At 49.2% G+C, this 21,578-nt stretch overlaps 1 protein-coding gene across 5 annotated transcripts in view; it reads right to left on the bottom strand.

The window, feature by feature from the left end:
• Positions 1-21,578, bottom strand: part of ADGRB1 (adhesion G protein-coupled receptor B1) — a 288,143-nt gene that overhangs the window by 206,192 nt on the left and 60,373 nt on the right. For all 5 annotated transcript variants that reach the window (XM_066175225.1, XM_066175218.1, XM_066175211.1 and 2 more), the window contains exon 2: positions 868-1,784. In XM_066175225.1, the coding sequence (XP_066031322.1) occupies positions 868-1,615 (748 nt within the window). In that variant the 5' untranslated portion in view covers positions 1,616-1,784. The remainder of the gene's footprint in view (positions 1-867; positions 1,785-21,578) is intronic.

Raw genomic sequence — 21,578 nt, forward strand, 5'->3', positions numbered from 1 at the left:
ATCACACTTCTGCTTTATATAACCTGCATGCCGGGGTGGGAGCTGAGAACAAACACCCCGGAGCAGACCTGACACAGGTAGTGAGAAAAAGGCTTCACTTTTGGACCCCCTCCGAGTCCCTTCTGCTTTGCAAGGCTGTGTCCGGTCTCTGGAAGGAGCACTCCCCTCCCCAGAACACAACCAGACTTCAGAATCATGCCACCCTGACTCACAGCCCTTTTTGTCATGCCTCTCCCGCCTCCCTTGCCCCTTTTCAGCCCACACCATACTCAAAAGCACAACCAAAACCCAGTGAAATATCTGAGGAATGAGCCCCAGCAAAGACACCGGGCAACCCCACAGAAGCAACCTGGTGAATTTTCTTTCTGAAAGCCTCCAGAAGGAAAACAAAGCTGAGAACAAAACAAGAGTGCCTTCTGTTGCCATCCCCTTGAACCAGACCCAAGAATTCAAGTTTTCCCTAGGAATTAGAAGTGGTTGATAGGGCTGCTGAGAGCAGCCCGCCTCGGGAGGTAGCTTGGATCCTGCTTTTTCTAGGACATCTGTAATTATGTTGGAAAACTGCTCACCCTCAGGTAAGAAACTCCCTCTCAGCAGTTCGGAGGCTGCAGGAGTAAAACAAGCAATGAACAAGCCCCGAAAACAAATTCAACAACTCGGGGAATATTTAGGGGCAGCTGATTTGCAATTCCAGTCGCAGGCTCATGAAGAGCCCCGTGGGTTACACCTGACCTGCCTGTCGATTGGGAAATGAGTTTTTTTTCATGCCAGGCATCCACAGATAAGGACACAGAGGTGACAGGGACATTGTGAGACCCGTGAGAGGAGAGCCCGACCAGCCCTCCCTCCCCAACACCCTCCACTCACCCAGGAACTCGGCTCCGTTGCTGTCCTTGGGGCTGCTCACGCAGTTCTCCAGGTAAATCCCATCCTTGTAGCAATCCTCCTTCTTCCTGGTGAACCCCAGGATCTCGCTGGCCTGATCCAGGACCTCCCCTCCCGAGCAGGAGCATGGGGTCTGCATGATGCCACACGGGTGGGAGCTGCTGCTGATGGCCAGGCAGGCATCCAGCCACTTGCAGAGCATCTGGCAGGCAGCTTTGCTGGGGTTCCTGTTGCCCACCACCAGGTATTCCACCGAGAAGTCCCTCTCCTGAGCCTTGGCGGGCTTCCACCTCATGGGCCAGGTGTCCACGCCCGGCGGGGCCGTCTGCTTCATCTGCAGGAACTGTTTGTTGGACTGGAGGAAGGCAAAGCGGGTGGAGCCGTCGCAGAGCTTCAACACGTCGTCGAAGCTCTCCATGCCCAGGTAGGTGCGGGTGGACTCCAGGAAGGAGTCGAACTGGTAAGTGCGGATGTGCTGGTGGTCACATACGCCGGAGGGCTTGAGGATCTTCATGTACAAAGTGTACCTGCGAGGGTCGGGGTTCTGGATAATCCAAGAGCACAGAGAGGAGTTCAACGGGAAGACGGCGAAGGAGGAGAAATACCCAAAGAATTTCCCTTGGACCAAAGTGGTGCAGGGAGTTTGTGCCAGGTCCAGAGCGACCACGGTCCACACAAAGTAGAGTGGCGATACCAAAAGCAGGTTCAGGGCGGATCCAATGCTCCTCATCCTAGGTCTCTGGTCCTCTGGAACTCAAAGTAAATGTCAAGCAGGTGCCAGATCCTGGACATAACAGGGACCAGCTTAGAGGAAAAGCAGAGTTTAAGAGGCTCTGGATCCGAAATCAAGCCGATCCTCCCATGTCTGGATTTGAGCTCCCTCCTGTGGCCATAAACACCTGGAAAAAACAGGGAAGGGAAGGAGGAGGGGAGAGAAAGAGAAGAGATTTGGGATTTGGCGGTTTTGGCGGTACTTTGTTGTTGTTGTTTTTATTAACCCTTAACACGGCTGAGAACCCACACAGCAGCCCCAGTCCCAGCACTGCTCACGGGGGGGGAAGATGCAGCCCCACATCACCATCCCCAGGCTTGGTTTGGGGGTGTCCCCCCCCGCAGGGGGGCCAGCTGTGACTCACCCGGGGGTGAACACAGCTGTGACCTGCTTTCCTTCCCAGTGCCCCACGCAGATCCCTCTGCTGAGCCGAGCAGAGCCTCCACTGTGAGTCTGAACCATCTCCCTAAAGAAAACAGGATTGATATCCGGCTTAGGGAGTCTCCAGCTCTCTCCATCCCAAGGGAACCGGGATGCTGGCTCAACACAGACTTCAGGCTGCACCTGGGGAGGGTGGGCTGGAGGTCAGCATGGCCAGCTGGGCTCTGCCTCCTCTCTTCCTTCTGCCAGCGCTTGTTTTTTAGCCTCATAATGTCCATCCTTCTCTCCCTCCCTTCCACCAGAGCAGTGCAGGGAAGGGAGCTGTTGCTCAGGAACGCAGCTCTCATGTAACCCTGAGGCCAGGCAGGATAATGGATGGAGCTGTGCACCCAGTACAGGAGCAAAAAAGGACAATAGAGGCAGGTTTTGTCTTCCCACATCAAGCACCCACCTCTCCTTTCACCCCTGAGTGCAGGACACCCCAAAGCCTGTGGTGCTGTAGCCAGGCTTAGAGCATCTGCGGAGGGTGAGAGCTCTCTGTGCCAGTCCTAGGACCTCCTTCCGCCCCCAAAACCCTTCACCCAAAGTAGAATCCACCCTGCAATGCCCTCAGGATGCATTCCCTGCAGCCTTCTGTGGCACAGGTTCCTCCTTCAGCCCAGCTTCCCGGAGACTTGCAAAGAGGCTCCTCTGAGGAACGAGGAGGAGGATTTGCTGAAAATCTCCCTTTCTCTTACCCCGGCAAAAGATTCTCCTATGGTCCCTTCCCTCCATCTCCTCTCTTTCCAGGAGAGAAGAGAGAAGTGGAAATAAGATCAGTAGCAGGACTTTCCTCATTTTGCACCCCCTCCCACAGTTGTCCACCCCCAGATTTGGGGAGGGGCTCTGTTAAGAGCAGCAGGAAGGGCAGACCCTCAGAGTGTGGGGCAGGAATTCTTCACAGTTGATCACACAGCCGTGGTGCCTCTTCCCTCCCACCTTTACAGCTTTTTTTCCTTCCTTCCTGTCTCAGCTCACCCCAGGTAGAGAAAATCAGGCGTTTTCCCTTGGGTGAGGCTCATCCTGACCCTGCAGCACTTGCTGCCTCCAAAACAGATCTGCTGCCCCACCTCCAAAGGGCCACCCGGGAAGGAAGATTTCCCCGTCTCAAGTCAGACAGCTGCCATCATTTCGGGAGACTTCACAGTTCATAGTGAAAAGCCCCAAAGTGCTGAGGGCCCCTGCGCTGAAATGAAAACAGCCCAGTTCCGGAGGGGGCAAACATTGCCCTGGGCTGCAACCTCCAAATAATTCAGATCATCTGGGATGTGTTTCCCACGATCAGGGTGGCGCTGGCAGGAAGGAATTAGGGTGAGAGGCGATGGAGAGGAGGGAAAACTCGTTTGCATGGCAGCCACTGATGGATCCAACTCCAGCCCCACGGTGTCCCCACTGCTGTCCCCAGTGCTGCCACCTCCCACCCCATGCCAGGCTCTGCCTTCCCACACTGTAAACAGAGGGAGCTTCCACCACAGCCATACAAATTCCCAGCAAATCCACAATTCGGGAAGCTAAACCCAGCCTAAACAGAGTGAAAAACAAGAGATGAGAAGCCCACAGACCATCCTGTGAATCTGGGAAGAGATGAGAAGCTCCACATGCATAAATGCACCTCCACATTCACTCAGTTCCTCTCCCTGCTCCATTTCAAAGACTTGTCTCTGCATCTCCCTTCTTCTGCCAGAAGCTTTTCTTTTGGGCAGGAAAGGGTTAGGGAACTTGAAAGTCACACCTGCTATTTGCAAACTCATCCCAGCTTCAAATCACTGCAGCCCCTGCCACCAGATTCCTGAGTGTGTGTTAGACCTGACACTAATCAGCATGGAGTCCAAATGCATTCGGACTTAAATTTTTTACAAGTCAGATCCCCACTGCTGGCTGCTTTGCAGTCTACAAAGCTCGACAGTGCAAATCTCCCCTTGCCAGGCTCCTGCCTGCCTCTGGGGCCAGAATTCAGGAGCGAAAAGGGGATGAAAACCTGGTCTTGCTTGCAAAGAAAAGAACAGGCATCTACTGAACATCTTATAAATTAAATTTCCTGATTGGCAGGAGGGGCTGCCTAAATAGGACTGTGAATGCTTTAAATATCATATTCGGGAGCTGAAAGGCTCTTGCTTTATCTGAGACTCTGAAAGGGGCCACTGGCTCTCTGAGGGCAGTGCTGGAAAAGCTCATTCTGTTTGCAAATCCAAAGTCCACCCAACTTCACCCTGATGAGCCAGCCAGGGATCACAGAATTATGGAATATATCAAGTTAGAAGGGACCCACAAGGATCACAGAATCACAGAGCGGGTTGGACTGGAAGGGACCTTAAAGATCATTTTGTCCAACTCTCTCTCTCATGGGCAGGGACACCTTCCAGTATCCCAATATGCTCCAAGCCCTGTCCAACCTGGCCCTGAACACTTCCAGGGATGCGGAATCCAGAATCTCTCTGGGCAGCCTGTGCAGAGTCTCTCCACCCTCTGAGTAAAGAATTTCTTCCCAATATCCAGTCTAAACCTGCCCTGTGTCAGTGGGAAGCCAATCCCCCTTGTCCTGTCACTCCATGCTCTTGGAAATAGTATCTCCATCTTTCCTGTCATCTTAACCTCTGGTCCAGACCAGAAACCTGCCTTTCCTGGTCGGAAGCAGGAGCCAGCAGTGCCTCCATAGCAACCAGATGATGAGGAGACAGGGTTTGTTTTGAAATCCAGTCCCTAATGGTGACTTCAGCGCCTGGGATTCAGCCCAGGCCTTCTGCTCTCCACAAACTCAATTTTTTCTCACGCTGACCACAGACCTGCCTCTGTCTGAGGATGTGGTGAGCACAAAGCAAATTCCCCCTCACAGCCCCTGTCTGGGAAAAGCACCATAAAAGCCAACAAACTTTAACCAGACCTGTTACGGTTGTTAGGTCTCACAATTGATTTCCCCTCAGTGCAGTCCCATCTGGAAGGTTTCACCATAAGGAGCATAATCATATTCTTTTTTTTTTCTCTTTCAATTAATCCCTGCTGAAGTGGGAATCTTTACTCAGAGCAGGAGTGGATGGGCAAAGCCCCCTCCAGACCTGGATCTTTGGCTCAACAGGTGTTGGACCTGGCAGGGAGGGAAGATGCAACAGGCACCTGAGTGGCTGATGCATGTCAGCAGAGCTCCATCTCCTGCATTTCCATCCCAAGAAAACCCCAAGGGGGACATATAACCCCAGGCTACAGCCTGCAGCTGGGGAAGTGATGTTAAATGAGTGAAAAAACAGATTATTGCAGTGTTGGAGGTCATTTCTATGGCACACAATCAAATTCACCCACCTTCCCTTGGTTTTTGCCACAGTCAATGTCTGGGTAGCCTGGCTCTTTCTGGAATTTTGAGTGATGGAAGAACATCCTTGCCTGGCCCTAATTTGGAGCACACAATACCTCACCTAACCTTTCCTTCCATCTCTGCCTGGGAGATGGGTCTGGCAGAGCAGAGCCTGGGGACAGCCTGGGGACAGTGGAGCACCCTGGGCTGTCCTTTGCCTATGTTTCTCAAGAGCAAACCAAAATATTGTTGCCTTGCCTTTGTGTGTGTGTCCCTGGGGAAAAAAAAAAAAAAAAAGGTTTATCATCCCAAGAAAACCACAGAAAGAGGCTGAAAAGTTTGGTCTGAATGGTCCTTCTGCCTTGGTTACCTTGTGCAGGTGTCAGGGGTGACAAAGAAGGGGATTATGAAGAGCTGTGAACCCCCAGCGAGGCTCCTGCACCCTCACACAACCGGGCATAGCCCTGGTCATTTTTTCTACCTCCTTGCTGAGCATTTGCCATCCCACTCTGGCACCCACTGGATCAGAAATCCACTGGGACAGAACTTCACAGCTCAAATCAAAACCAGGCAAGGACTAAATCACAGGTTACACTTGGACTGCTCAGGGGATTTAGGCATCCAGTTTGTGCTGGTCCCAGTGAATTTTGGAGTCCTAGGGGTTTAGGCATCCAGTTTTGCACTGGTCCCAGTGAATTTTGGAGCTCTAGGGGTTTAGGCATTCAGTTTGTTCTGGTCCCAGTGAATTTTGGAGCCCTAGGGGTTTAGGCATTCAGTTTGTTCTGGTCCCAGTGAATTTTGGATCCTTAGGGGTTTAGGTTTCCAGTTTTGCACAGGTCCCAGTGAATTTTGGAGCTCTAGGGGTTTAGGCATCCAGTTTGTGATGGCCCCAGTGAATTTTGGAGCCTTAGGAGTTTAGGCATCCAGTTTGCACTGGTACCAGTGAATTCTGGAGCCTGCAAGCCATAGAATCATCAAATTGTTAATGTTGGAAGAGATCTCCAGGGCCACCAAGACCAAGCTTTGACCACACACCACCGTGGTGGGCCCTGTCTTCCTGCAAGAATGATCCAGGTCTGAGGCTGGATTTTGCCACCACGCTGGTGCTCCTGCTTGATTCCTGCACAAACTCTGCGCACTCACAGCCATCCTGGGGAGTCAGGCAGTGTGGGATGTGTGAGCAGGGGCCAGCGCATCCCTGATTTTCCCCACAGCAGCCTTCACCCTCTGCCTGAACAGCCCCACCAGCAGATTCACCCCATCCCACCGAGATGGACACCTCCAAACTGGCCTGTGCAGTCCTGCAGCTGTGCCCGGCCCAGAGATTTCAGCTCTGCCTGGGCAGCAGGGGCCTGCAGGATGCTGCCAGTGCTGCCATGTCCTGATTTCCAAAGTCCCTGCGTGGCTCAGTCCTCCCACAGGGGAAGGGTGACATCCCTGGTGGAGCATCCACCACCTTCCCTGCCTGTGCTGGTTCCACTCGTGGAGCAGCAGCCTGGATGTGGCCAATGGAGGGCACTCTTAGACACGCACACAAACCCACATGCACACAAACACTCCATGCAAAGAAAAAGAAAAAAAAAGGAGAAAAAAAAAACCAAGATGACTGCAGAAAGGGCATCCTTTCCTGTAGGACCATCCCCAACAGCGTCTCCCTGATCTCTTCCCACGGGCTCAGCAGTTCCAGCTCCCCTTTCTCTGTCCATTGGCTCCAGATGTGCCACTGTCCAAGATTTACTTCCCTCTGCTTTTCCTTCTCCTGACCTTGGTGCACGGCTGACATCCCAGCAGGGTGAAAGCCACTCTCATCAAGCTAATCCTCCTTTCCTGGGGCTTCCCATTTCCCTGTAAGAAGGTCCCCAGATATCACACTAAATATCCCTTTTGCCTGAGGCAGGAAAATGCCTGGCACTGAAAAAGCTCGTCCCTTGCCACTCTGAGAAAACACAGGAATTTGTTCTGTCCTTATTCACAAGGAACTGTTAGCAGAGAGGAAAAAAAGAAAAAAAAAAAAAAACAACAAAAAGCTGCAACAGCTTGGAAATTTTGGGTTTTCTTTGTGAGGGAGCAAAGCAGAGTGGAAATGCCTGGAAAAACACAGCGGCATCTGTGAGCTGACAGCACAGAGAGGAGTCAAGAAGGGCTCAGACCTGGGTGTCGTTTGGCTGCAGTGGCTCTGCTGGGCTACAGGGAGAGGAGTTAACCCTGGAAGGCACACAGGGAGCTTGGACAGGTTCTGGAGCACCACTTCTTCCATAAAATCATGCTCAAAATCTGGGTTTTTCCTTAGTATTGTTTTTTATGGTCCGTTTTCCATCCCTGGAAGTGTTCAAGGCCAGGTCAGAGGGCTTTGAGCAAGGGAAAGGTGTCCCTGCCCATGGCAGAGGGGGTGGAATCAGATGGTATTTAAGGTCTCTTCCAGCCCAAAAAACTCCGTGATTTTCAAACCACAGATTTCTGCATGGCCCCACCTGACATCCTGGAATATTTGCTCCATCACTGCAGAGACTGACGTGCTACCCCCTGCCTCTCTCTGAGTCTCCTGAGTGCAGAGAAAGCCAAAGTCTCACCTGCCTGCTGTGTTAATAAATTCTATATATACACACACCAGCATCCTTCATCCCAAACTTCTCCCAGCTCCAAGCAGGAAAGGCACCTGCCTTAGGGGTGAACCCCAGCAGATATGGAACAGCCTGCAAAGCAGCATTAGCAGGGTGGAAAATGTTTGATTCTGATGTAAATTGGTTTGTGGGTCAGGATCCCGATCCTATTTTAACTTTCCAAGGCTGGATGAGGGAATTTGGGGAAAGGGAGGGCTGGGAAATGGGAAATATCTAGAAATGGATCATCCTGGGGTTCCCCAAGGGGTTTTCAACCACAAGGAAACTCCAAAGCCCCTGAGCTTTAGTTGGACCCTCCCATCTGTGATCTCCTCCAGCACTGGCCAGATGGGGAGACACAATCAGGGGGAGCCGGAGGCCGGATTTGAATCCTGGCTCCAGGATTTGTGCTCACTGTCAGTGGAGCATCTCTGCCAGTTCTTTCCGACCTGAAAAGACGGATGTGAGAAGCATCCTCTGCTTTCCTTTAGCGCTCCATGATCTGAAAAATTCCAGCAGAGTGCTGGAGATGATGATTCATTTCCAAACAGCCAGGATTTCATCCCAAAAGGAGATTAATTTAAAGACTAAGGTGTCTGTTCCAGATCATGTTAACTATAGATGGGCTCATAACTAAAGCTCTCAGGGTTTGGAAGGTCTGGCTCAGTTCCTGGCTCTGGATGATTTTTTTTTTTTTTTTTTTTTTTTGGTGAATGAGATCAGGAGACAGCTGGACCTCAAAATCTAGGATCCAGTCAAAATTCTGGAAAAGCCTGCCCAACAGGGAGGGCCAGCTGCGCTCCATTTGCCCCCAGATGTGGCTGCCTGAGGAAAGGGGACTCAGGGCTCTGTTGGCTCCCACACAGCCTCAGCCAGGTGTTGTCTGTGCTCATCACCTCATCCCAATCCACATCTGTTTTTGTCCTCAACTTTCCTCTACATGGGTGCAGATTTTTTTGGTGTCGCCTGTTGGAAGCCCTGGCAGGACTTGGAGTTTCTCAAGGATTTTGTAGGGGTAGATTTGATGTCCTTGCACAGCAAAGTCAAGGAGCACGTGGGGGTTCTTGGCAGAAGGTTGTTGATGGAGGTCATAATATTACATCTCACCCTGCCTCAGTTTACCTCTGTTTAAGGAAAGCAGACTGAAATCCCAGTTAAGAGTGGGCTGTGAGTTCCCAGGCATTTCCTCACTCCTAGGAGAATACAAAGTCCCTCTGATGTTGGTAAGATCAGCTTTTCCTCCATGCCAGCATCACCCACACTCAATGCTTAGTCCAACTCCCAGCCATCCCCATTGGTGGTACCAACAAATACCATGGATTCTACACCAGCAAATCCCAGAAAAAAATTCCTATTTTCCCCATTCCCTCATTCCTGCCTGCCAGTGCTCACAGCCAACCCTTTGGGGTCTTTTTCCCTACGTTACCACCCTGCTCCTGCGTGTGAGGGTTACACAAGAGGGCCTCTGAGGGCAAGGTCACCCTAATGAGTGAACAGGAGCACTTCCATCACCACTCATTTGAGCTGGGAACCAGGATGGGATTGATTGGGAATTCAGCTGGAGGTTAAAAGCACTGGCATTAGCTGGGGAACTAAGTGGGAACCCCCCCGGGATAGGGGGTGTTTAGGGAGGGGCTGTGTGTGCATGACGAGGCTCAGGCTTGCACGGGGACATGTGCAGAGGGATGTCTGGAAAAGCTAAAACTGGGCTTTGGGATTTGTGGGGTGCACGTCCTGACACTGCTCACTTCTTCATCCCTCATAAATCACATCCTCAGGCTCCTTCTCTGGCCCCTGAGGACAAGAGCCTTGACCCAGCTCCTATTCCTGGGGCTAAACTCCCTATTCCCAAAGCAGAACAGCCTTCCACAGGGTTCAGTGCTCTCTCCTGAGCTGTGCCCTGGCGTGGTCTGGGCTGGGGATTATTGGCTGGGGCAAAAACCTCACCAAGGAAGTGTCCTGAGATGTGTAGGGAGTGATGTGTCAGCGTTTCAGGCCGAAATTCAGGAAGAAATTCTTCCCTGTGAGGGTGGTGAGGCCCTGGCAGAGGTTGCCCAGAGAAGCTGTGGCTGCTCCATCCCTGGATGTGTCCAAGGCCAGGTTGGATGGGGCTTGGAGCCACCTGGGATAGAGGAAGGTGTCCCTGCCCATGGCAGGGAGTTGGAACTGGATGATCTTTATGGTCCCTTCCAACCCAAACTTCTCCTGCCCCATGGCACCTCGAAGCTGGGCTGCCCAAGGGAAACTGAAGGAGACAAAGACCCAAACAGCTGATTTGGCAACCAGCCTGGGGCTCGGATCTGCACAAGCTCAAGTCCAAGTGCTTCCCCCAGCACCAGGAAAGGAGATTTCCACTTTGCTGCTCTCCAGCTCGTATCTGGCTGGGGATGATCAGCAGCAGGAGGAGAGGACCAGAGGCCTCTGATCCACTCCAGTGTATGGAAATTTAATGTGGACTCTTCTGGTTCCTTCCATGGCTTTGAATGACTGTGCCTCAGTTTCCTGCCACCAGACAAACAATGTTTACACACCCCCAGTGGTGGGGATAAATTTCCTAGGCAGCAGCTGGGAAAAGATGGAAAGACTGCATCAGAGTCCAATTTTACATCAACCCGAAGGTGCACCATGCTGTTTTTGAATGCTGCTGTCTCAGCAAAGTTAAAACTGGATTGGGAACATTTCCCCTTCTGAAAACAGGAATTCAGCTTGTAATTTTAGGCATTCAGTTTCCAATGCCCAGTGAGGACGTCATCAGATTGCACACAGAAGTACCCTAAAATCCTATTGCTCAGATTTGCAATTTTCCAGCAGTAGGAAGATGGAAATTCAGGTTGTGGCTACTAAAGACATTTAAAATACAGGTCCTTTTAATAAAATCAGAACTGTGACCATCCCTGGCCTTACTTTCACTGTCCATAGAGTGAGTACCACAAAAGAACTTGAATTCCAGGAATGCTTTAGCTGTGGGAGAGATTCCATCTGCTCTCACAGGGTCTGAAATGAGGGGATTTGGAGTCTCTGCTACCACACCAATGTGGGCAGATGGGAACTCCCCCGACTCATGGAGATGGCAGAAATACCTGGGCTTGAGCAGGGTGTGGAACCTACCAAGCTGAGCACAGCCCCTGTGAATGTGGAGGGAAACAGAGACAAAGCAAATCCCTTCTGAAGCCCCAAGTTTCCATGGTTTTGGATCCAGCCATGACCTTGAAGCAGCAGAAGTCTGCACCCTGCACTTAGGAAGCAGAAGAACAATAAATATGTGCATTCCTGCAGCACCTTCTCCCTGAGGTCCTCGAGGGACACAGGGAGCAGCAGTGAATTAAGGCCCATGACGCAGGGAGCCATCCTCACTGACCCCAAAGCCTGAGCACAAACTAAAGGAAGTAGTTTTTCACACAGCTCATAATTCAATCCGGGACCTCATTGCCACAGGATGCTGTGCAGGCTAAAGGCATAAGAGGGTGACAAAATGGATTAGGGAATCTGTGGAGGGAAGGCCAATCTATTGCTCTCGAGCAGTGTGGGTGCAACTTCCAGTCTCAGGGTGGCTCTTTCTTTGCTTTTCCTTCAGCTTTCCCTGGGTCATCCAGATGGATTTGGGTGGCCCTGGGCTGGGGCAATCCCCAGTTTCAATAGAGACTGGGGGATGATGGATGAAGAGTAGCCCTGAGGGGGAGGATTTGAGGATCCTGGTGGATGAGAGGTTGGGCATGTGTGAGATTGCAGCCCAGAAAACCAAACAGATCCTGGGATGCTTCAAAAGAAGAGTGGCCAGCAGAGTGAGGAAGGTGATTCTGCCCCTCTGGTGAGACCTCAGCACTGGATCACTCAGCACTAAAAAGACATGGCCCTGGTGGAGTGGATGCAGAGGAGGGAAGACAGAAAATGATCCAAGGGCTGGAGCCCCTCTGCTGTGCAGACAGGCTGGGAGAGCTGGGCTTGTTCAGCCTTAACTTCTGCTTGTTCAGCAGAAGAGAAGGCTCCAGGCAGACCTCATTGCAGCCTTTCAAAATATACAGAAGGCTTGCAAGAAAGAGGGAGAGATGCTTCTTACAAAGGCCTATGGAAACAGGACAAGAGACAGTGGCCTTAAATTGAAGAAGGGCAGGTACAGGTTGGATATGAGGAAAGAAATTTTTATAATGAGGGTGGTGAGGCCTTGGGAGAGAAGCTGTGGCTGTCCCATCCCTGGAAATGTTCAAGGCCAGGTTGGATGGGACTTTGAACAACCTGTTCTTGTGGAACGTGTCCCTGCCCATGGCAGAGGTTTTGCAGCCAGATGACCTTCAGGGTCCCTTTCAAACCAAGCCCCACTATGCTGTTGCCCATGGAAGCAGGGAAATGGAGCAGATGATCTTTAAATATCCCTTCCAAACCAGTCTGCCCTATGATTCCATGGTTTTATGATTCTATGTCTCTTATTACTCCCCTAAATAACCATTCTTTCATTTACTGTAGAAAAGTGCAGGGTTATTATATTAAGCCAGAAAAATTATGTTCACGCTGCCAAACCATCTACAGAGCCTGAAACTAAAAAGAGTGTCACAAGTCACATCCATGTTGTTAAAACTCCCTCCCAGAATGGGTTGGCCTGACCCATCCTCCCTCTTCACTCTGTGGGAAAGCATCCTTTGGGATGGATGGTGATCTGCCCTGACCTGAATTTTTCTGGAGTGTCATGCTCATCCCCACGCACGGCTGTGCCTGAACTGACCATGCTGGACAGCAAAGGATCCAGCCTGCTGCGCTCCCTGGAGACTCCCCTTTTCCTCACAGGCTCCTCGGGGCAGAAACTGCCTTTCCAGGCTCCCCTGTACCAAATTGTAGGGTGCTGGAATGCAGAGAGGCTGGCAGAGGGATGCAATCAGAGCACAGGCGTTAACAAGCTGGATTATTCCTCTCATCTCATCCATCAGCCTCATGACAAGCAGTTCAGGATTTGCATAAACGAGACAGATGTACTCTGTTCCCCTTCCCAGTCCTCTCTCCAGGAACCCTTGAGCAAAGTGACGTGGGGGAGAAGATTATTGGTGAGGGGCAGGCAGGGGGGTTATTGGGAGGCAAAGTTCTTCCTCTCTTCTCACTTTCTTTGGCTTTGTTCGATCACAGGAGATGACGGAGGACATTATGGAGTGATTTGTGCAGCACTGAGGATGTGCTGGTTCGGGGCTGGGGTTAGTGAGCTGTCTGCGTGCAGCCTTGATGAAGATGAAGGGCTGAAGGAGAACGGTTTATGTTTATTCTGAGGAGGGCTTGGGTGATGCTTCATCACAGGGATGACAACAGAATCTGGGATTTTTACATGCTCCTTTATTTGTATGAGTATTTACTTCTGGCTCAGAGGACAGGAAGACAGGACTGGAGAGCTGGAGGGCAGCTGGAGGTCTGCAGGCAAGAGAGCTTAAATTTAGGTTACTACACAAGACCCAAGACTTTGGAGGGGAATTCAGCTACAAAGCCATGTGCTGGCAATTCTTCTTGTCCCATTTCCTCCAGAGGAAGGTTTTGAGGCTCCTCCTTGTGCTTTCAGCCCAGCAGTGTTAGGGAAACCTCAGCCCCAGGAGTCCTCGAGCAGCCCTGCAATGACAAACCCATGTGTGCAGCACAGGAACATGCCTGAGTGAGCCAGGAAATGTAGAAATAATGAGGAAGGTGCCAGGAAGTGAGGACTGGGGCTGTTTTTGCCCAGAGGATAGACTGACCCAGCACAGTGGGGTGCAGTGGAAGCCTCCAGTCTCCCAGGACAGTTCCTGGAGGGGCAGGGGCATCTCCACATGGAGTGCCAGGCTGGAATCCAGCACAGGTTGGTTGGGAATGCAAGTCCCCACCTCGTGCCAGACACAATGAGCAGATGGCCCTCCTTTAGCTCCTGAAGAACAGGAATCCACATGCCAAATCAATGCTAATTTGCCCTTTTGCTGTCTGTCTCCACAGGCTATGTCTCTGCTGCTGAAGGATACGGAGCAGGGGCTGTGTTTTGGCTCTGGGACCAGGCATGGCACAGCTTGTGGACACACCCCATCCCTCCTTCCCTCTGAGAAGGGCTTGGCCTCATCCCACAGAGCTGCAGGAGAGAGTCCCTTGGCTCAGCCATCTGCCATGATGTGTCCTGGCACCACCTCGGGCCAAAGCTTCACCAGGGAGCAGGGAAATAATTAAATGGTCTGGATGATCATGGGACCACTCTCGTGCCTGTCTGTAATCCCTCGGTTATTTATGAGGAGAGGTGGAGCCTCAGAGGGAGTGCACGGACATGAACAGCAAAAAAGGGATGTTCTCTCAGGTGTCACTGCAGGAACTGAGGGGTGAGGGAGATCAGAGAATCATAAAATCGTGGAATGGTTTGGGTTGGAAAGGGCCTTAAAGACCATCCAATTTCTACACCCTGCCATGGGTCCAACCTTCCCCTAGACCAGGGTAATCAGATCCCTGTTCAGGGATTCCCTGGTCTGGAATCTCTATGAGAATGGGGAGCCCAAAGCCTCTCTGATCTCCCTCTGGGGAGCAAATCCAGGTGTCACCTCTGTGGGATCAGGTAGATTTTGCATTGGAGCCACATCAACATGGGGGGCTTTTCCCTCTCTTACCCTCATCTGCACATAAATCATCAACTTTTTGAGTGGACTGTGACCCTGCCAGCACCAGCAGGAGATCAGAGCACTCCCCTCAACGCTCAGCAGTCCTGAGCAAGGTGAGGAAAAGCATTATTTCAAATTATTATTTTCTTTTTGTCAGGGCTGCCCTTTCGTAACTCACAGAAAGCCGGTAAATGTGGGTAGAGCAGGCAGATCCTGGTTAGGTGAGAATGAGCATGAAGTTTGCTGCCTGTGCTTTCCATGAGAACTGGATCAGTGATTTTCCCCCTCTCCCTCTCGCTCCTTCCCTCCTTCTCCTTTGCCTCTGCAAAGTGCGACGGCGGCGTGGGGATGAATCGCCTGATTGTGTGTGCTCCTCTTTCCCCCACCACGCCGCTCCAACAGCAGGGCTGGGGGATGGAGAAGGAGCCCAGCTGCCTCTTGTGGGCTGTTCTCTCTCCACCCACCAAGCACTTTAAATCAGACACAAATTAACACCAACTCCTGGCGTCCTTTATTAGCCGGATTGGCTCAGCCTTAGCTTGCTTTGATTCTATCTTCTATTTTAATATTTTGTTATTTTTTTCCCCCCCAGCCCCACCTTCCTGAAGAGCGCACCTAACAATAGCAGCAATGCACTGGAGAGCAGGGATGGCCCTTCAGCTCTTACAGGTAGTGTTGATATCTGGTGTCTCAAGCTTTAAACCACACACTGTGCCCCAGTAGGGGACAGCAGTCCCTCAAATGTCTCATTTTTCTGGGATTTTGTTTCACCCAAACTGCTCTCAAAGCATCGTTCAGGGAGAAACCCCATGCACAGAGTCAGGAAGATGATGAGTGTCACCTTAAGGGTACAGAGTATTTGTCACTTATCATCTGAGAAGGGAATTATGTAAGATCTCTTCTCCAGCACAGGGAGTTGAGGTAGCTGAAATTTGACTCCCTAATGTGGGACATGGTGCAGGTAAAATCCTGAGCCCAGGGATCACTGTCTCCAAAGGCTCCACAGTGCCTTGAAGATAAGCAGATGTCCCCACACTCTGGGGAAGGCGGCATCAATGTGGTCAGGGATCCTCATCGTGATGGGGCCCCAGACAAGAGTCTAAAGAAGAACCATCACTGGTGGAGACACACAAATGGCTTCATGAAGGGCAGAGATGGTCAGAGGGCTGCAGAACCTCTCCTCAAAGGCAGGCTGAGACAGCTGGGGTTGCTCAGACCAGTCAGAGAAGAGAAAACCCTGGGGACACCTCAACACAGCCTCCCAGTGCCTTAAGGGAGCTTATAAAAAGGGAGGGAGAGGGACTTTTTACATGAGCAGATAGGGACAAGACAAGAGGCTGTGATTTTAAACTGAAAAAGGACAGATTTAGATTAGAGATTAGGGAGAAATTCTTACCTGGGAGGGTGGCAAGGCCTTAGTACAGCTTGCCCAGAGTAGCTGTGGCTGTCCCATCCCTGAAAGTGTCCAAAGCCAGCTTGGACAGGGCTTGGAGCAACCTGGGATAGTGGAAGGTGTCCCTGCCCATGGCAGGGGTGGGACTGGATGATCTTTAAGGTCCCTTCCAATCCTAATCATTCCATGATTCTGTGATCACAGGGCCCTGTCCCTCTTACACTCCTGTTTTTCAGTCCCCACCAGCAATGTTCTTGATGGAGACAAGACGAGAAGAACAAACAATGGGTTTCCTGCTGGAAGCACCATGGAATTTTCTGTCTCCTCCTGGCTGGCTGCTTGGCCATGTTTGCCAAGCCGCACACCATTCGGCAACTGTCAAACCTTTTGTGGATTTCCATCTCTGCAATATTCGTTTCTTAGCAACTCTGTTTGCTTTTAGCAAAAACAAAATGTCTCTGCCTGTGGCGTGCTATTTCGGGCAGAAATGGTGCTGTTTCAGGTCCACACCAGTCAGAAGGACCCTGGTGAAAATGGTCCTGTCTGCCCACTCACTCTTAAGAGCACCGAGTGAAATTCTTATTTGTTTCCTGCGTTCCACCTGCCGCAGGGAAAGCGCAGCAATCTTGGACAGGCAAAACAGCTCCTACTGCTACACTGCTGTTCCACAGCCCCTGCCACTCCTGGATCCTGGAGGAGATTGTGTAACCCAGGTAGCGGAAGTACAAGTCAGCAGCAAATTTTACAGCAGAACAAAGTTCCAGCGACAAAACGCAGTTATGTGACCCCTGTGTGCTTTATTGGGAATGTCCTTGGGCTTGTAAATTTTGATTGGATCCAGCTCTACCAGAAGCTTTTCCAGCACATCCTGCTTGAGAGAAGGACCAATGAACTGGGAGGGCTGACCTTGTAAAAAAGCTCAGCAACAGTTTTCTCCCATGGACCAAGAGTGAGCAGCTCAACGTGAGGGTCACTGTGCCATTGCAGGATCCATGTTTTTAATTTCTTTATTTTCATGTGATCACAGAATGGTTTGGGTTGGAAGAGACCTTCAAGATCATCTCATTCAACTCCCTGCCATGGGTAGGGACGCTTTCCACTAGACCAGATTGCTCAGAGTCCCATCCAACCTGTCCTTGAACACTTCCAGGGATGGAGAGTGCATCCTATTGTTTCATTCCCACCAAAATGTTACAAATCCAGTCTCTGCCTAGTGGAAACTGGAATGAGTGGCCAGATTTTCTCAAACCCCCTCTGCAAGATAAGTTTTATCCTCCTTCATGAGTTCCCAGTAAGGGTAAAGACACACAAACTGACATTAAACAGCATCAGCACCTCTTGAGATTATGATTTAGGAGATCTGATCGATTGGAAACTAATTCCAATTAAAAACCAACCAGGCAGAAATGCTGCCTCACTTCACAGGCTCAGGAAGGAGCTGAATTAAATAAGATCCCAGAAAAACAAATGGGACTTGAAGGCATTTAGAATCAGTGTGGGGAGACGGATGAATGGAAAATGGGACTTTCAGAAGGTGAAGATCAGCTGTGCTTTAAATATAACTGCAGACATCAAGTCTCCCACCCATCACAATCCCTCTATTTTGTATTCTTAGTTTGAGCTGAGTTGATCTGAGTTGAGCACATCACCCTGAACATACTCCACACCTCTGAATTCCTTGGAATATTTAGGACAGGATAGAGATCCCACCAACTCAGTCTGCCTCTGGCATAAGGCTCCTTTACTTCTCCATTGCTATGTGCCCACAGGAACTGCTGACCCCTTGATGTCTGATTTGTGGCATTTTATACGCTTTGCAAGTGGCTCAAATGACGATGGTTCTCAGTATGAATCCAGAAATCCCCAAAAGCTGGTTAAAAAACGGGCAAGACGAAGAGGGAAAAAAATAAGACTTGAATTTTAAAGATCTTTCACTCGCAAAACTGTAGGTGCAGGATGAGAATAGAGGGAAGGAGGGAAGAATTCCAGAGATAATATTTTGAGGCCTCAGGAGGCCTCTGAGAATCAGTGAAGTTGGACATGAAACTCAAGTGGTGTGGGAACTTGTGCAGTGTGTAGCCATTTTCTCTGGAAATAAGGACCGTCCGTCTTTGATATAGATCCAGAGCTATTCACTGACTCCAAGAAGCCTCAGTGACGTCAGTGGGGCCAGGAATCCATCTCTTTATTCCTGAGCTGAATGCCTACATATTGTTTTCATGCAGCTGTAAAGACCTCTTTTATGCATCTTCTTGATTTTTCTCTGGCTCATTCATCCTGATTCATCCTCCTCTGCTCGGAGCTCCTTGAATATCCTGCAAGAAACCCACACACTCAGACACATTCTTGCCCGAGCCTACATCACAGTGTATTTGTCCAAATAATTTTTACTGAAATAAAGTTCCTGCCTTGCAAGATTGCCAAGAGCAATTGTTTTGGTGAATCATAAATACTGCAGAAAGTAAATGTTGGTTCAGGTTGTTTGTTTCCACCCTTGGCAGACCAAGCTCTAAGGGTACACACATTCCTCAGGAAACTGAGATTTTAGTTGAGCAAATAAACAATGATGGCAATGGATATTCATTAGGGGCGTCCTACATTTGACTCTTGGGAGGTGAATATGCAGAAAATCATGAACTTCTCCCTGCCAAGGATCACCAAACAGCAGCAGAAGTGTGGAAGTAAACGCGTGTAGATCCTCATCTCTCTGCTCAGCATCCTCACCTTGCCTGCCAACCACCCTCTCCAGGCTAAGGAATGACCCAGGAAGAACCCAGGGCCAGAAAGTGAAGACAAAGTAGACTGTTCCACTGTAACTTGTGGGTTGAACCACAATGGAAACAGGTACTGTGCATTTTATCTGAAGCTTTTTTAAGGAGAAAGTTGCCCAAGACTTGGGAAAAGGGGATTTTTTTCAGTCCCACTTTAACCACTGGGTTTTGATGTTTAAGGTGTAGGCAGGACCACCTGGAAGATGACAGAGTCATAGGATGGTTTGGACTGGAAAGGACCTTAAAGATCATCTCACTCCAACCCCCTGCCATGGACAGGAACATCTTCCATCAAACACTCAGAACGAGTGATTTAATCTACCCTTGGATGCCTAAAAGACAGAGATGTAAATCTGAGCTGGCTCCTCAGGATTCCCTGCTCTGTCTATGGGAGGAAATGGGAATCTGCAGTAGGGAGTGATTTTGGACAAAGCTGCTGTGGTACAAAGTGCCTGGGGCAGTCCTGCAGTGACAGAGGAGCTTCCAGGGGCACATTTTTGGATCACTGCTGTTCCTAAATGTCCCAAATGTCTTTGGGAAGGGCATAAGTTCCCATGGACAAGTTCATCCATGGACAAATTCCTCAGCAGCGCTGCTCAGTGAAGACGATTCATAGGGAGACAGAAACTGGTACTCAAAATAGGGATCCAGGGTTGAGCCAGGGTCCTTTTCTAGAGCTCTGTTAAATCTGTTTCCTAATATCAATGGAAGATCCTTATCTTCTTCAGCAGATACTGATTACAAGGCCCCCTAAATTTTACTTTAATACAAATAATATATAAAGGTAACCCTGTCATATTTCATAATATGGTGACTGTAATTCCACTCCTGTTAAAGAGCAATTGCAGTGTAATTATGATAAGTGTGTTCTCAGACACGCTCTAATACCACAAATACAAATGTAACATAATTATACTCCATTATGATATATATTAATATTGCAATTCAATTCTGCGATAATGCAATAATATGATTGGTAGTTATAGGAGGTATTGCATGTATCAGTGCTTTACATGTGTGCACACGCATGCACACACCCCCTCGTGTCTTGGGGAAGAAGTGACTGAGTGGTTCACGGTGTGGCTGAGAATAAACACTGTAAATGTCACTGCAGTGCTGTACATTCAATTCAGGTAGCACAGGGACACCAGAGAGCCAACACAAACCACTCACTCATGCAGTTAATGTTCTTATTATATCAACAGAAATAATTATTGATTGAGGAAAAAACCAAACCACAGTATAATTACGTTTTAATTGCAATATAATTCTACTGTAATTACACTTTTTCTGTTATTTGGCTTGGCCAATAACAATCAGGTTAGTGAGACATTGTTCTCATAATTTTAAAAGATTGTATTATTGTGTGATATTGCACAGCATCCCAGGAGAAGAGGTTTCGTCGTTGATCAATTATTTCAACATAAACCTGGATTAGTGTTGGAAAATTAACAATAAAGAGCAACATTGCTGAGTAGCCCTCCTGAAACCCTCATGGCTCTGGTATCTCCAAATCACTGGCATGCAAAAAATCTGAGAAAAATATTGCATGGAAAGATGAGATGCCAGAAGATGGGTCCTTACCCTCAGTTTAAAACCCTCTGTCAGCTTTTAAGAAGTCTGTTTGAAAAAGCCAAAGTGTTTAGAGTGGAAGAGGAAGATTATTCTATCTAATCCTCTATTCTCTCCCCAAAATATCATTTGATTCAAGACTATCCAGGAAATATGAGAAAGAAGGTAATGGATGCTGATCCCACTTTTCTCAGGATGCAATGCCATGAGCAGCTCTGGATCCCTCCAAAGTAATCGATGATGGAAGATGTTGTTCCAGAGAAGCTCTAAAGAGAATTTTGTTACTTGTCTCAGAAACCAGAAAGGTCTGGGAGACCTCACAAGTGAAAAGAGGCAATTATCTCACCATCAGCCTCGGAATATTTTTGTGCTCAAAGCATTGGCAAGAACAATTAGTGTCCTCCCTTCCTGCATTCCCCCTCTTATTTCCTATTCATTAAAAAAAATAATAAAAAATCAAACTGAATGAAAAAGTTGGAGAAGGAATGAAATCCTGTGTGCCTCCTGGATACTCTGGGTGATACAGTAGCCATGGCAACAAGCAGTACAACAGAACTCCTGTACCTCTGGTTTTTCCTTTTTTGTCTTAATGTTTACAAGAAAAAAAAATTGAATTTTTGTTCCCAGTTCATCTCCTGTGTAGGCCAAGCAAAACACTTTGTACAGTTTCTTATGAGGTTCTCCCTCTTTTGCATCATTTGCATGTGGACATGACCAAGCCCCACCTGAAATCAGGTGGTCTTTGAAGTTTTCATCCCCTATTATTGAATCCCCTCCAAAAAAACCCAAAACCAAAACCAACAAAAAAACCCCAAAAACAGCAGGAGAGGAAGGTGGGAGGTGAGCTGGAGACATCCTGAACAGCACAACGTTTTAACACTGACTTATTCCCACAGCAAACCCCAGAGAGCAAATGTTCTGGAGGGTCCCAGGAGGGATTAAACTGATTCACAGAGGCACAATCGATCCATGGCTATAGAACAAGTTTGGTTTTTTTTTCAGACACAGCTCCAAATCAGAGAAAAATAATCATCCTTCAGTCAGTAACTGCTGGATGTAAGCAGTGAGCATCACAGATGGGATTACTTTATACTCTTTCTGCTTTATTTCCTTTCTGCTTTATTCCTCCCACTGGCAGGTGCCCAGGAAAGAGGTGGAACCACCATCCCTGGAAGGGTTTAAACAATGTTCAAATGTGGTGCTTAGGGACATGGTTTAGTGGGGACCTGGCAGTGCTGGGTTAATGGTCAGAATTGATGATCTTTAGAGGTCTTTTCCAACCTGAATAATTCCATGAT

The sequence above is a fragment of the Chamaea fasciata genome, unplaced genomic scaffold, assembly GCF_029207755.1.
Source record: "Chamaea fasciata isolate MVZ Bird 193981 ecotype frontalis unplaced genomic scaffold, bChaFas1.0.hap1 SCAF_1, whole genome shotgun sequence".
Classification (NCBI taxonomy): domain Eukaryota; kingdom Metazoa; phylum Chordata; class Aves; order Passeriformes; family Sylviidae; genus Chamaea; species Chamaea fasciata.